Source organism: Mixophyes fleayi, chromosome 12, assembly GCF_038048845.1.
Source record: "Mixophyes fleayi isolate aMixFle1 chromosome 12, aMixFle1.hap1, whole genome shotgun sequence".
Classification (NCBI taxonomy): Eukaryota; Metazoa; Chordata; class Amphibia; order Anura; family Limnodynastidae; genus Mixophyes; species Mixophyes fleayi.
In genome coordinates, this window is record NC_134413.1 from 57,104,852 (window position 1) to 57,119,703 (window position 14,852).

Sequence of the window (14,852 nt, forward strand, 5' to 3'; positions counted from 1 at the left end):
GGAATCGGATCCATAACCGCTAATCTCTCTCTCTTTGGACACCTACCTGCAGCCTTATGTAAAACAACAAAAAGCATATCTCAAAAGACACCACACATATTTTACAGATACTGGAAAACACAGCATGGCACAACAATTATTGGTTGGTCATATGTGATGTGACCTCCCTATATACAGTCATAAAGCACAAATTAGGCATCATAAGCACAAACATTTCCTTGATCAGGACCCTAACTTAAATAGCAGGCAGACAGAATTCATCCTTAAGCATAATTAATTTTGATTTGATTAATTCTATCTACAACTTCAAGGTACAGCCATGGGCACCAGATTTGCCCCCAGCTATGCAAATCTATATATGAGCTTCTGGGAAAACCAAACAATTTGGTCAAATAGCTGGGCGGAAAATCTGGTGCTCTGGAAAAGATTTATAGATGATGTCTTCATCTTTTGGGATGGTCCTGAAACTTCCTTACTTCAATTTATATCTCACATAAATATGAACAATTATTGACTACAATGCACAGCGAAGTACAGCCAGGTGTCTGTAAAATTTTTAGATTTAGAAATTTTTGTTTTGGATCATACACTTTTCACTAAAAAAATATAAAAAGCTGGTTGATGTGAATAGTTTTATTCTGTTTGATAGCCATCATCCCCCCAGTGGTTAAAAAGTATCCCATTTAGTCAATTTACGAGAATTCTACGCAATTGCACACATTTGAAGAACTATATAGAACAAGGTACATAAATGGTATCAGAATTTCAGGATAAAAAGTATGATACTCGTCTAGTCCTTGAAGCATTTGATCAACTGAAACATACAGAACGCAGTAAATTATTACAATATAGGTCTGCAGACACTCCCAATACCTCCACCATGACAGCCAAAGATAAAGATCAAATATATTTTATATCAGACTACTCAAGTGGAGCACAACAGTTAAAACATAATCAAAAAACACTGGCATATCTTACGGAAAGATGATACAGTAGGACCACTGTTACCAAAATACCTTAAAGTTGTGTTCAGGAAAGCTCCCGATGTAAAGCGAACTCTTGTCAGGAACCACATCAGAAACAATATTCCTAGGAACGACTGGCTGAGCACCATGAGCCATAATCCTGGCTTCTACCACTGTGGAAGATGCAGTAACTGTAAACTTTTAAACTATTGGTCCACCAATACTACTTCAAAATTTAATTCTACATACAACAAGACTAGTTTTCTCATTAAGGATTTCATCACGTGTGATATACTTATTACAATGTCCGTGCTCCAAACAGTATGTGGGCCGAACAAGTAGACCATTAAAAACTGGGATGGCGAACACATCAGAAACATTAAAAATGGTTTTGAAAAACACCATCTTTCTCACCATTTCAAACTTGAACATAATTGTGACCCTAGAGGTCTAAGCTTTGTCGGCATCAAACTTGTACAGAATAATTGGAGGGGAGGCAATAACATTAAAATGATCAATAGAGAGGAATCCAGGTTGATCTTCCTCCTAAATACCCTTACACCGCGAGGACTGAATGCGGAATTTGATCTTTCAGTATGATATTTTCGAGTTTTGTCTCCTCGTTGTACTATTAACTACAGATTTCTGCCTACAATTATGCACCTGATAGGTGACTGTCGTCATTGAGTCTATGATACACCAGTCCCCCATAGGTGATATCTCCATGTTCACTACTACCATAACACCCTGGTCAGGCCCAACCTCTGCCGATCTTGGAAGCCAAGCAGAGTGTTGCCAGATTAGTACCAAGATGGGAGAACGCTTGGGAATATCTGGTTTAGTAGAAAAACATGTCTGAGAAATATTATCCCGATTGGGGTGTATTGGTGAGGAATGGACCTGCTGACTAGTCCCCTTTCGATGTTCAGATTTTTGATACATAAACATAATCATCAATTATATCATACGACCTTCCTTCCTCTCTGGAAGATATCTGAACGAATTCATTTTTATAGACTGTGTTCATGAATAAGAGCCAAATCGTGGCTGTTTTTACCGTAATCTATTTATGTATAACATCTTAACAATTTATCTGTCACAGACATATGTATTCATAATAAAGTGTTGCATCCTGGCTGATTGTTTTGTGATCGATTTTATCCAGAATATATCTACATCATTTATTGATTTACTGCATTATGTATGCTCCATATGTATGCTCCATATCAACTCAAGCTATACAAACTAATGAATGGTTTTCATTATGAAGACCGGATTCCTCATAATTAATATTCCTGTGCAATTAACGATGACAACTATAAAAGACAGTATTCCAGACTAACGATCATGCTCCCCTGAGGAAATTCGCTAAGTGAATGAAACGCGTTGGGTCACACCCTCTGTGACGTCACCCCGGAAGTGCTGTGCGTTCCACTGTGGAACGCACACTGGCTAGCACTCGATCTTTTCCCTACTGTCTGTGGATTACCGCTGTAAGCTCTGTTGATTTTATACGGACATATAGGTTTTTTGTCCACCAGGACACATCAAGAAGGATATTGCTGGACCTCACTGTGGACACTCGGGACATTAAGGTTGGTCACAGACTGGTACAACATCGCATCCACTATATACTTCTTCCCTTGTCCTTGAGGTTTTACGGGTTAACCTTATTTCAGCATCAATTGGACTTTCATTTATACGTTGTGATATTTGGACTTTCATTTGGTTTGTGACATACTGTTACATATTGCATTGTGTTTTATCCATTTACAGATTATATATATTTTGCCATGTATATTTTTTGTTTTAGATATTAAATGTATGTTTTACCATTTTAATTTACCCATCCATTGACTCCATATCCGCCGTTACTCCTCTTTTTAGATTGTTTAACAATCACCCAATTCCAATAGAACAACAGAGAAGGTACTATATCCTTTTATGAAACACTTAATCTCAATAGGGCAATTGAGCGCTATCACTATATAATCTCCATACATCTTCCCTAGAGCAATAAGATACATATTAATGAGGTATTTGCTGATAATTCCTGGTTCCATGTACTATCTTGTGGCAACGGCTTTCTTGGTGACAGCCAGACACATACTCCAGCTTAGACTGAGAAGTACATAGGGGGTCCCAAAGGACTCTGGTACCTGGCCACATGGTCCATACCAGGTCCATTTCTTCTGAAAGGAATTCAGCGGAAATTCGGTGGGGGGACATTTCTTGCCTCCTTGGGTGGTCCACTGAAATCGAATTGCAGGGAAGGTTCACCCACTTCTACATATATCTGGCTGGTGTCCTTTTCAGGCTCCTTAGCTCAGATGTGTTTTCTATTCCCATTCTTGCTCCAGAGTGGCAACCTTGGTGCAACCTTAAAACTAGGAGTATACAAGAAGTTAGAGGTAATGGTTATCCCATACCAAGCTGCCCCTTTTGTTTTGTTTTTTTGTATAAGACAAATGCGCTCCACTGCTAACCATTGCGCTCACGGAAGCACTGCTGGTATCGCATTGCCAGTCATCCCATCCCAGTAAATGAATATGTAATTTCCCCTTGCCAAAGGATTCTTTTATGGGGGAGGAGATTTGAATAGGAGTAACAGCAAAAATTATGCTATCTTAACACTGGTCTCCATCCTATCTTGCAGGTTAATAATGGGTAGAATGGTGTCTTGCCTTCTAGTAAGGCTATTGTTCATTTCCACTTTTGATCTCCTATGCAAATTTTGTGTAGAGAACCTAGAGGGGTCTGGGTCCCATTGGTGATGTAGTAGTCAGTCGGGATTTTGTGTAGGGCTGAAACTATTCTGCTGCAATCTCTGAAAGAATCTTCCAGTGGGAGACTGACTTTTCAGATGGAAGGCCGCTCCTCTGGGGGAATGGTTCCCTCTTCTGAAGTTTATAGCTAGTTTGTAGCTCCAGACTGGTTGTGTTTTGTTTTTTTGCCAAAACTTTGATGGTGTTGATGGTGGATAGTTGAATTTATGATCTTGAGCCATGGGGGATAATTTGATTAACATACTGTCCAGGTCAGGGATTACCACAGTGTGTGCACTTCCAAATAGTTTGGTATGTGAGAAGTATTAAACTATTTATTTTTGCTTGTCCCTGGTTTTCCTTCAGGACGGTGATCAGAGATTAGTCTTCTAAAGACCATGTTTAGCCTTGTCTATCCTTTTATGAACAGATTGGCTTCTAAACCAGAGCTCCGTACATTTCTTCACATCCAGCAGCCTTAGGTTCCTCAGGTAGACTGTAACCAGTGCTCTGTCCTTTCTTTGCTACTGAAGCCGCTGTTCTAACCTCTACAAGCTGTGGGTCCTTTTCCTATCTTGAGGTATCCTTAACTGACTGTTCCTTCAGCAGGAAGAGTGTCTGGTTTTTGTTATCTTGTTTTCAGTACCACCAAGCTATTTTGTGCTCTAGCCCTTTCTCAAGCTTAGGTATTGTATTTCCTTTCCACCAACATCTCTGCTTTGGGACAAGATCTAGCATTCAGAATGACATGTCCCCACCCATGGCCAGTGGTTAGAGTTTGGGGATGCAGGTAGAGCATCTTCATCTTTACTTAGAACATATAGAATCCTTGTTTGTATAATGTGTATAAATAATTAAAAACAATTGCAAGAAAATTAAAAGTGGCAAGTTGACTATCAGCAGTATCTGACAGGCTTATATCTCAGAGGGAACAAAAGTTCTAAATTAAACTCACCGATCTGGCAGAGTGGCTGTATTGTATTTTGGCTAGAGCGGCATGGAGACTTGGTTAACAGTTGTGTCAGGCAAAAATCTGGTCCTCTATTTATATCTTACCAGAGGTGACTGGGTTCACTGTCCTTGGTCCAAGGATGCTAGTTTTGAACAGAAAATATTTGGAATGTCCATCTTTGGTTAGTAGTGTCCAATGAGAAAAGAGGATACTTTAAAATTCATTTCTCTGAATCCATTTGGGGTCACTGCAATCTTACCCATTTTCTTTGCACTGCTTTCATATTGAGTGTTCTTTGTTTGGTTTTAGAAGTCCTATTCTATGGTCTATGTTAGTAAAACAACTAAGGAGGTATGGCTGGAGGGGTATAAGAGGAGGAGCTGCTATGCAAAAAAGTTTTTAGTTTGGATAGTGCCGACTACTCCAGCACAGCGTCCTCCTATATCCCCTAGGGTTAGAGTTAGCTGTGTTCCCTAAATGGATTCAGTGAAATGGATTTTACAGTACGTACAAAAATCCTCTTTTTGTACAGAAGAGAGAGCCCATTGTATCCTATAGGATGCATATTGGCTCTGTAGAATAGAGAATGAGCTTAGATGGTTTGTGTGTAAAAAAAAAATATATATATTTATATTAGTGTGTATGGGTACAATTTTGGAAAATGTGCTCAATGTCTTTTTTTTTATTTATTTTTTTATTTATGGTTTTAGAAATCATTTTACATATTTCAGCTTCTATTTTTGATGCCTTTTAAATGCATTCAAATACATAAAATGTTAAATATGTATTTTGATGAAAAATTGCCCCCACAAGTTGGCAATAAGTAGGGTTTTAATAATTTAGTGTGCACGGCTGGTGAACAGGTTAACTTGAAACATCCATAATGAGGACAGACATGGTATTCCATCACATCCTGCGGTTAGCTGCAGATTCAGCACGATCATGTAGTGAGATTGCTGTCACTCACAAAATGGTGGAGGTGCTAATTCACAGGTGTGGCCAAATACTTTTCTCCATATAGTGTATATATTTTGTGTATAATTTCTTTTCTTTATAAAGAATAAAATTCAGTTAATATTATCAATCGTCATGGATGATCGATTTTTCTTTTCTCTTCATATACAGAATAGTACCGTCCAGTTTGAGAGGCCTTATCATGACATCTCCCAATCAACAAACACGGATGTAAGTTGATATAAAGTAACCTATATATAACTTTTGAGATGAATATGCCTCTTATTTGGACATTCTTAAACAAGGTTTGTCTCATTTGATGGGGAGATATTTTTTACTCTAACATAAAATGCAGAAATAAGACACAAAAACAAGACCTTTTGTCAAGAAAAAGCTAACTTTAATTATATTTTATATATTTTGTTTTTAGATAAATCTGTTAGGAATACACACCTGATTTCAAAGATGATCGCACAGTTCTGGTGTATTTTAGTTTGGCCTATTAAATATGCTTAAGAGTAAAGTAATTTGGTGTTGTTTTTTTTTTTTTTTTACATGGTTTTGTGTTTTTGTTCCATCACAAATGCACTTATCCAGCTTGTGGTAGCTGAAAGACGGACATCTGTACCCAAGCATCTGCCTGATAGCATATCTGACACGGTTTCATTGGTAAGAAATGCATTTGTATTAAGTAACTCTCATTTTGTTAATTTAAACTCATGTGACTGCCAATCCGTTTCACCATTCAGTGTTACCTTCCGTTTCTGCAGTCTAGGTGAAGTACGAGTATATCACACCACAAATAGCCAGTGCACTTACTGTTATGTTGCCACCAGCATGGAATCAATTTAAAGTATACCTCCTTATAATTACCTCAGTCTCAGAACAATGTATTATAAGGGAAAAGATATATGGGGGAGGCCAGGCTTCCTAATGTATGGGGGTGCTTCCACAAACGGACCTATACAATATTTGAGGGGAGTCACCTCCCTCCAAAATAGATAGTAAATAAAAAAGTGGATTAAGTTCCTGGGCACTTGACTGCTATCAAATTGACACTAGTATCTCTCTTTGTCTGTCAGTCTGTGTGTGTGTGTGTGTCTGTGTGTGTCTGTGTGTGTGTATGTTAGGGAATTTAGAATGTAAGCTCCAAAGTGGCAGGGACTGAATGAGTTCTCTGTACAGCGCTGCGGAATCAGTGGCACTATATAAATAAACGGTGATGATGGGCGCATAAAAGTGATGATGGGCGCATATATGTATAGTATAACTTTGATAATGTGGATACAAAAGTGAATATTTTATTCAATTGTATGGTATGAACATGTTCTGGCCAGAACAATGTAAAAACATAATATAGAAATATATAGCCTGCAACTGTATGTATATTCTACTGCAGCAAGGTATATACAATTTCTCTTTCATCCAGTCTGGGGACACTGCTTACCATGGGTTGTGGAGGGAGCTTGGGGAGTTGGCACCTAACTAGTTAACTTTTAGTACTGCCAACAGACCCCTCCCCTCTACAATCCCCCTGCCTCTTCCTCTTCCTGTCAGGTTTTTTTAAGGTGCCCACGGAGTTGGGCAGTGTTTTTTAGTACTTAGAGTAATTTTCAAAATTTTATTTTATTTTATTCTTTCTTTTTTTACAGGTGGCAGCGCTGGAGTGTGTTCTACTATAGAGAACACACTCACAGCTGAGCAGCGCAGGCACTCCCCTGTCAGATGAGAGCCAGCGGCTCTCACTGACAGGGACAGGAGAGAATGGGTGCCTGATTTAGGAGTGACAAGCGGTCTCACGGACCGCTGTCACTCCTGGAGCCTCCCCGATAACCGGCGCTGCAATTACAGGCATAGAGCGCCGGTTATCGGATAGTTAATATGCCGGCGGCCATTTTGGATTTGGTCAGAGCGGCGCTACGGAGAGAGGAGAAAGGGGGCTATAGCAGGATCCCCCCTCATACATAGGAGGGGGCATCGGGTATCTTCCTCTGCGGAGACCTCAATCCTGGAGGTCTCCACTACTCTGCAGCGGATCCTTGGATATAAAATAAAAAATTTTGGTTGTGTGGCAGAGACAGCATTACTGAAGGGGGAGCTAGGCATAGGGCTCCCCCCTCCTTCCAGAGAGAGATGGTCTATCCCAGCCTTCTGGCGCCAAGGAGAAGCCCGGGAAGAGTGAACAGAGCTGAGGGAGCAGGCACCAGGACACTGCTGTTGGACTTCTCCCCTCTTTGGCCTATGGGCTAAGTATCTGATTTATATAAACACATAATCCGTTTTACTGTGTACAAATTGGGCTAGTAGGGGTTATATTGTAGTTCTCCTACTTGCCTAAATATTATATTGTGTTTAAAATATTATAAGTACAACTTTTATGACAAGATTAGTTGATTACTTGTTATTTCACTCTATTCTCTCCACACATTACTCTCTCTCTCTACTCAGCTAAATTTAATTAAGTCTGTGTGTTTGGTGTGCCTTCCTTTATATAAAAAAATGACAGATAAGGGAAAGGGCCCTATAGTTAAATATTTCACATGTTCAAAATGTCATGTAAAATTACCTTGTGGGCAGAAGGACCCTTTGGCGCTCTGCTCTGTCTGCGAAGCAGGGGTCCCCCCTGTGCAAACCCAGCATATTTCAGCCCCACTGACAGAGGAACCGGCCTGGGTGGCCTCCCTGACACAGTTGGTTTCCTCTCTAGCACAGATGGTTTTTCAATCAAATCAATTGCTATCTACTGTGGCAACTTCGGTGGCTAATAATACTAGCACACAGTTAGGCCTCCCGGCTACCACTGGTTCCATTGGAATGTCTATACCAGGACCTTCCTCATTACAGACTGACCAAGCCCCTGTTTCCACAGAACCTGCATGGTCTGCAGCATTTACAAAGGGTTTGGATAAACTGAACCAGTTACTTGATTCCCCAAACATCCCGCCTACTAAAAGAAAGAGGCCTAGATCTGACAATCCCCTTATGGTCCTTTCAGACTCTGAGGAGTTTTCAGAAGATGAGGGGGAAATTAATTCTGATCCTGACCAGGTTAAACCTTTGGGACAGGAAGAAAATTCTAAAAGCCAATTTATTAATTTGGTTTTAGCGGTGAGACAAGCGTTGGACCTCCCAGAACCGGAGGATCCTATCCCTAGAGACAGAAGTCTCTTTAAGAAGGCCAAAAGGAAGGCTATCTGTTTTCCCCCTTCTGTAGACCTTAAGGATATTGCAGAAGGAGCATGGAAACAGCCTGATAAAAGGTTCTCTGTTCCCAGAAGGTTCTCTTCCCTGTATCCGTTGCAGGAGGAAGATGTGGTTCGCTGGGAGAGTATTCCCAAAGTGGATATTCCAATAGCCCGATTGGCCAAACACACTTTACTTCCAGCTCCCGGTTCAGCATCTCTACAGGATGCCAATGATCGCAGAGTGGAATCCCAGCTAAAATTTATATTTGCGGCTGCGAGTTCTTCCTTTAGACCCACATTTGCTTCAGCTTGGGTTGCTAGAGCCATGGAAGCATGGCAGACCAGCTGGCAGAGGCCTTACAGGACTCTGCTTTACTTCCCCTGCCTTTGCATTTGAAGGAGGCATCGGGGTACCTTGATGAGGCGGCCCAGAACACAGCGGCTGTATCCTCTTATATTCAGGCGGCATCTATTTCAGCAAAGAGGACGTTATGGCTGAAATCCTGGGAAGGAGATGCGGAATCAAAAAAGTCAGTTGAAACCATTCCTTTTTCAGCAGCAGGTTTGTTCGGTCCGGAATTGGATACCTTGATCTCTCAGGCAACGGGGGGCAAAAGCACTTCCTTGCTGGTATTCTCTAACAGGAGCCGGAACCCTCGGGTCAGCTCCTTTCGTCAGCCCTTTCGGGGGACCTCCTTGCCTAGAGGACAGTCCTTTAGAGGTAGACAGCCAAATGCTCGAGGCTTCTCTTCTAGGGGGAGATCCTCGTTTACGGCTAGGCGACAGGCCTCCAAGAACCAGGAGAAGCCTGCGTCCTGACGACCACTCTGTTCTTCTGGAGGGGGCGCCAGTGGGGGGTCGTCTGTCTTTGTTTCAGGAACAGTGGGCAGCGTCCTCCCAAGACTCTTGCATTCGGGGCATTATATCAAGGGGGTACAGGATAGACCTGCTGGGCCCGGTACCACATAGTTTTTTCGTAACCCCACTACCCCGAGATCCAACAAGAAGACAGGCAATACAGGATTGTGTCGCCTCTCTTCTTTCGCAAAGAGTTATCTGCAGGGTCCCAGACTACCAGAAGGGACAGGGGTTTTATTCAAACCTGTTTCTGGTCAAGAAGCCGGACGGCTCCTTTCGACCCATCTTAAACCTAAAGGGTCTCAATGTACACTTAAGGGTGGACAGATTTCGGATGGAATCCCTGAGGTCGGTGATAAACGGCTTGGAGAAGGATCAGTTTATGGCGTCCATAGAAATAAAAGACGCATACCTCCACGTTCCCATCTGCAGCGACCATCAGTCCCTCCTCAGATTCACAGTGGGATCCTCCCACTATCAGTTTTGGGCCCTCCCCTTCGGCCTTTCCACAGCGCCGAGGGTTTTCACGAAGATCATGTCAGTGATGGCAGCGCGTCTTCACCTTCTAGGAGTTCAGGTCGTGCCTTATTTGGACGTTCTGCTCATCAAATCCTCCTCAGAGAATTGCTTACGTCATCACGTGTCCCTCACCTTGGCGGTTCTCGAGGGTCACGGGTGGCTGATCAATTTAAGGAAATCCCAGATGGTTCCGTGTCAACACATGGTTTTCCTAGGCCTCATCATGGACACCAGCCAGCAAAAGGTGTTCCTGCCTGTCGAGAAGATCGGTTCAATTCAAAGCATAACAACTCAGGTCTTGTCTTCTTCCAGCCCCTCAATGCACTTGTGCATGCGGCTGCTGGGAAAGATGGTGGCCTCCTTCGAGACCATCCCCTTTGGTCGAGCTCATTCTCAATGTTTTCAGTGGGATCTGTTGACAAAATGGGCAGGATCCCACCTACGCTTAGATCTTCAAAGGATCTCTCTATCCCAGAGGACGAGAGAATCACTCCAGTGGTGGCTGATTCAGGATCACATGACGGTGGGCAGGTCCTTTGCTCCATGGTCATGGATCATAGCCACGACAGACGCCAGCCTGAAGAGTTGGGGGGGCGGTAATCCTGCACCTCCGGCTCCAGGGTCTTTGGGTGGTTCAGGAATCGGCCCTATCGATAAACGTGCTGGAATTGAAGGCTATTCTTTTGGCCCTCGGGGAGGCCAGTCTCTCCTCCAGGGCCACCCTGTCAGAGTTCAGTCCGACAATGTCACGGCCGTGGCATACGTCAACAGACAGGGAGGAACCAGGAGTGCAGCTGCAATGAAAATTGCAGCTCAAATCTTGATTTGGGCAGCACAATATGTTCCAGGAATATCGGCAGTATTCATTCCAGGAATAATAAATTGGGAGGCCGACTACCTAAGTCGAAATCAGATGATGCCAGGGGAGTGGTCACTCCATCCGGAAGTGTTCCAGTCTCTGGCTCAGAGGTGGGGTCTTTCGGATATAGATCTCATGGCCTCCAGACACAACAGAAAGGTTGTAAATACCAAAGAGAAGAGAAAAAAGCAGGTGACTGTGGGGCACTCAGAACAATGGATGAGTGTAGTAATTAATAAATAAAATTCAATTTTATTGATATGCCTTAAAATTGTTGTTGTTATTTCATCCTATAACAAAAACCAAAAATTGTTAAAATTGCAGATCCACTGCAAACTTAGCTCGGTGGTCCTGTATTGATAATAAACTCAGAATAGAGAGTATCGCTAATATAGGTTAGTATATTAATTATTGTTGAAAGATTTAATATATATATTATATCTCAAAAGGGGTTCTCTAATAGTAGGTATGTCTCTTTGATATCTCAAACAATGTATCACCCCTAAAAAGATATCTAAGTGGTTCTGAGAAAATCTCCTGATAATGGCTTGAGTAATAGCTATCTACTTTATAATAGTATAGGAACTCAAGGTTTACATGTCTCAGGGAGACTATAGTATAGAATCAATATGTATAAACATTGAGCCAAGGGGTAATATGAACACCCTAAGCTTGAGACGCTACATTGGCCAGAATGAATCTCCCTAGGTACCCTCTATATTAGTAATGAATAATTCACGGGTTAGGAGAGAATGGTCACAGTGTTTCCTACTTATATTAGCATAATGACACACGGAGCTAAGAAACGTGCGTTTCGCTTAACAGCTTTATCAAGGCTAACCAGAGCCTCGTTCCTGTATGTCTTAAGTAATCAGAGTCGGGTCGGCCCCTATGATGACACAAGTAAAGTCAGCCAATCACGCCACAGTGTGGGTGACTTTGATGGACATGTTTGTTAGCCAATACAGGAGGTCGGAGAAATTAAACTCCGCCTCCAAATCGCCGTGATAGGATACTTATAAAGAAACACAGAAGTAAGGGGTAAATCTCTACAAACTGGATCGTAGCTGTTTAAAAACACTAATGACATCCATGAGATTTCTCAGGATGACAAGTATGCTATAAACATAAATAACGGAGAGACTTCCATAGATAAAGATGGTGTTGTTTCAAATGGTCAGTTCGTATATATTTCAAAAGGTCTAACACTATTAAGTTGTAACTGATGGTAATGTTTGTATATAGTCATAAATTATTCTAAATTCATCCCTGTTGGTGATGGGGTTTAATTCATCTAAAAGTGAAGAGGAGAATATTCTCCAATGATGTGTAAGTAAATAATTGTGTATCTAATATAATCATATAAAATTAATAAGTGTTAATCCTATAATAATATAGAAAGAGTTTTTTAATATTATTCCAAGATTGATTAACATACCATGTATGATCCTTTACTTATGATCATTCTGGTATTAATCATAGCAGTGATCATGGGGATAGATCCCAGTCCCAGTGCATGTATATATTACCCATATAACGTCATGCTAAATCATTGTGATATAATGACTGTACCAATGGAGAGGGACCCAGAATTAATAAATTATAGTGATCCATAGTGATTGCGTGTAAAAGGTGAGTATTATTTAGTATGATCAAATAAATGACCTATGACCTGAGACAGGAAAAGGAGTGACAGAAAATAAACAATTAAAGAAAGGGGGTGAAAGGTGAGAGTGACAAATATATGAAATATATAGTGATATACGATAATGTAAGGGGTATAAACCCAGAAAACAACAGAAAGGTTCACAGGTTTTGCGCAAGGGCAAGAGACCCCTTAGCGGTGGCAGTGGACGTAATGACGATGTCATGGGACTTCAGGTTGGGATACCTGTTCCCTCCGATTCCCATGCTTCCTCGCGTGCTCAGACGAGTAAAACAAGGAGGTCTGCCAGTAATTCTAATAGCTCCCTCATGGCCGCGCCGAGTCTGGTACGCGGACATACTCTCTATGACAGAAGGACCGGGGTTTCGTCTTCCATCACGAGATGACCTTCTTCTTCTTCAGGGTCCCTTCCGTTACCAGAATTTACCTCAGCTCAGTTTAACGGCATGGCTGTTGAAGCCAGCCTCTGGAGGGCTAGAGGTTTTTCCTCCAGCGTGGTGAACACTATGATGCGGGCCAGAAAGCCAGTCTCGGCTCGCATCTGTCACCGGATTTGAAAAGCCTATATCAGATGGTGTGAAAATAGGACATGTCACACGTCCTCCTTTCGTTTCCCTCGTTTATTGGCTTTTCTTCAAGATGGCCTGGAAGCAGGGCTTCGTTTAGGTTCCCTAAAAGTTCAGGTATCGGCACTTTCAGTCTTTTTTTCACCTGAAATTAGCTGATTTGCCAGATATTAGGACTTTCCTTCAGGGAGTCTTGCATATTCAGCCTCCCTATGCTGCGCCTACAGCACCGTGGGATCTCAACCTGGTGCTGGACATGCCTAAAGGGCCTCCCTTTGAGCCATTACTTGTGGCAGATTTGAAGTGGTTTACCTGGAAGTTCCTCTTTCTTTTGGCTATTGCATCGGCACGTAGGGTTTCAGAATTAGGTGCTCTGTCTTGCCGGGAACCATATCTGGTTTTCCATGAAGACAAAGCGGTGTTGGGAACCCTCCCTTCCTTTGTTCCTAAAGTAGTTTCGGCTTTCCATCTGAACCAGGAAGTTGTAGTTTCGGTCTTTTCTCCCACTTCCCATTCGGATTCAGAGTCTATGGAAAAGATAGATGTGGTTGAGGCATTTATGTCAAAAGAAGTTCTCAAGTGAGGCGTGCTGATTCCTTGTTTGTTCTTTGTGATGCTAATAAGAGAGGCTGGCCAGCCTCAAAACGGTCCATTGCAGGATGGATTACGGCTACCATTAAGCAAGCTTGCATAGAGGCTAGCCGTCCGGTGCCGGAGAGACTTGTGGCCCATTCCACCGGATCGGTGGGGGCGTCGTGGGCAGCGAGAAATGGGGCTTCTGCAGACCAGCTTTGCAGAGCAGCCACCTGGTCCTCTGTCCACACCTTTGCAAAGTTTTACCAGTTTAATGTATTTGCTCCTGCGGATGCAAATTTCGCTCGTAATGCTTTACGAGCGGGGCTTTCAGAGTAGTCCCACCCTTAGGGGGCTGCTTTAGAACGTCCCCATGGTAAGCAGTGTCCCCCAGACTGGATGAAAGAGAAAAGAGGATTTATGTACTTGCGTTAAATCCGTTTCTCTGATTCCGTCTGGGGGACACTGCGATTCCTCCCTTCTGCTTTTCTTCTGTGTGCTTTTGGTTGATTGGCCTTTTCTCCTTGGGGCTTTTTAATTAACTGACAGGAAGAGGAAGAGACAGGGGGATTGTAGAGGGGAGGGGGTCTGTCGGCAGTACTAAAAGTTAACTAGTTAGGTGCCAACTCCCCAAGCTCCCTCCACAACCCATGGTAAGCAGTGTCCCCCAGACGGAATCAGAGAAACGGATTTAACGTAAGTACATAAATCCTCTTTTTGGTTGCACAGATAACAAGTGACAGGTATAATTCTGATCAGTCCAATAGTATATTAGGTAGCTGAATAAAAACATATCTGGAGTTGAAAAAAAGGCAATTGCATGTCTGTCTGACTCCCAAGCGTATCCGATCAATAGGGAGATCATATATAGAGAACCGCAAAAATGCATTAGAGAAAACTCCCATAATAACGTTTTTTCCGTGGACTATTGCCGTAACAACGGTAATAGTGCGCGGACCGCAAGATTTTCAACGTTTCCGCGACAATTGA

General features: G+C 42.3%; 1 protein-coding gene across 5 annotated transcripts in view; it reads left to right on the forward strand.

The window, feature by feature from the left end:
• The window catches only part of PACS2 (phosphofurin acidic cluster sorting protein 2), a 410,192-nt gene that overhangs the window by 172,507 nt on the left and 222,833 nt on the right, over positions 1–14,852 (forward strand). For all 5 annotated transcript variants that reach the window (XM_075192154.1, XM_075192150.1, XM_075192151.1 and 2 more), the window contains exons 11-12: positions 5,808–5,867; positions 6,234–6,305. In XM_075192154.1, coding sequence (XP_075048255.1) covers positions 5,808–5,867; positions 6,234–6,305 — 132 coding nt within the window. The remainder of the gene's footprint in view (positions 1–5,807; positions 5,868–6,233; positions 6,306–14,852) is intronic.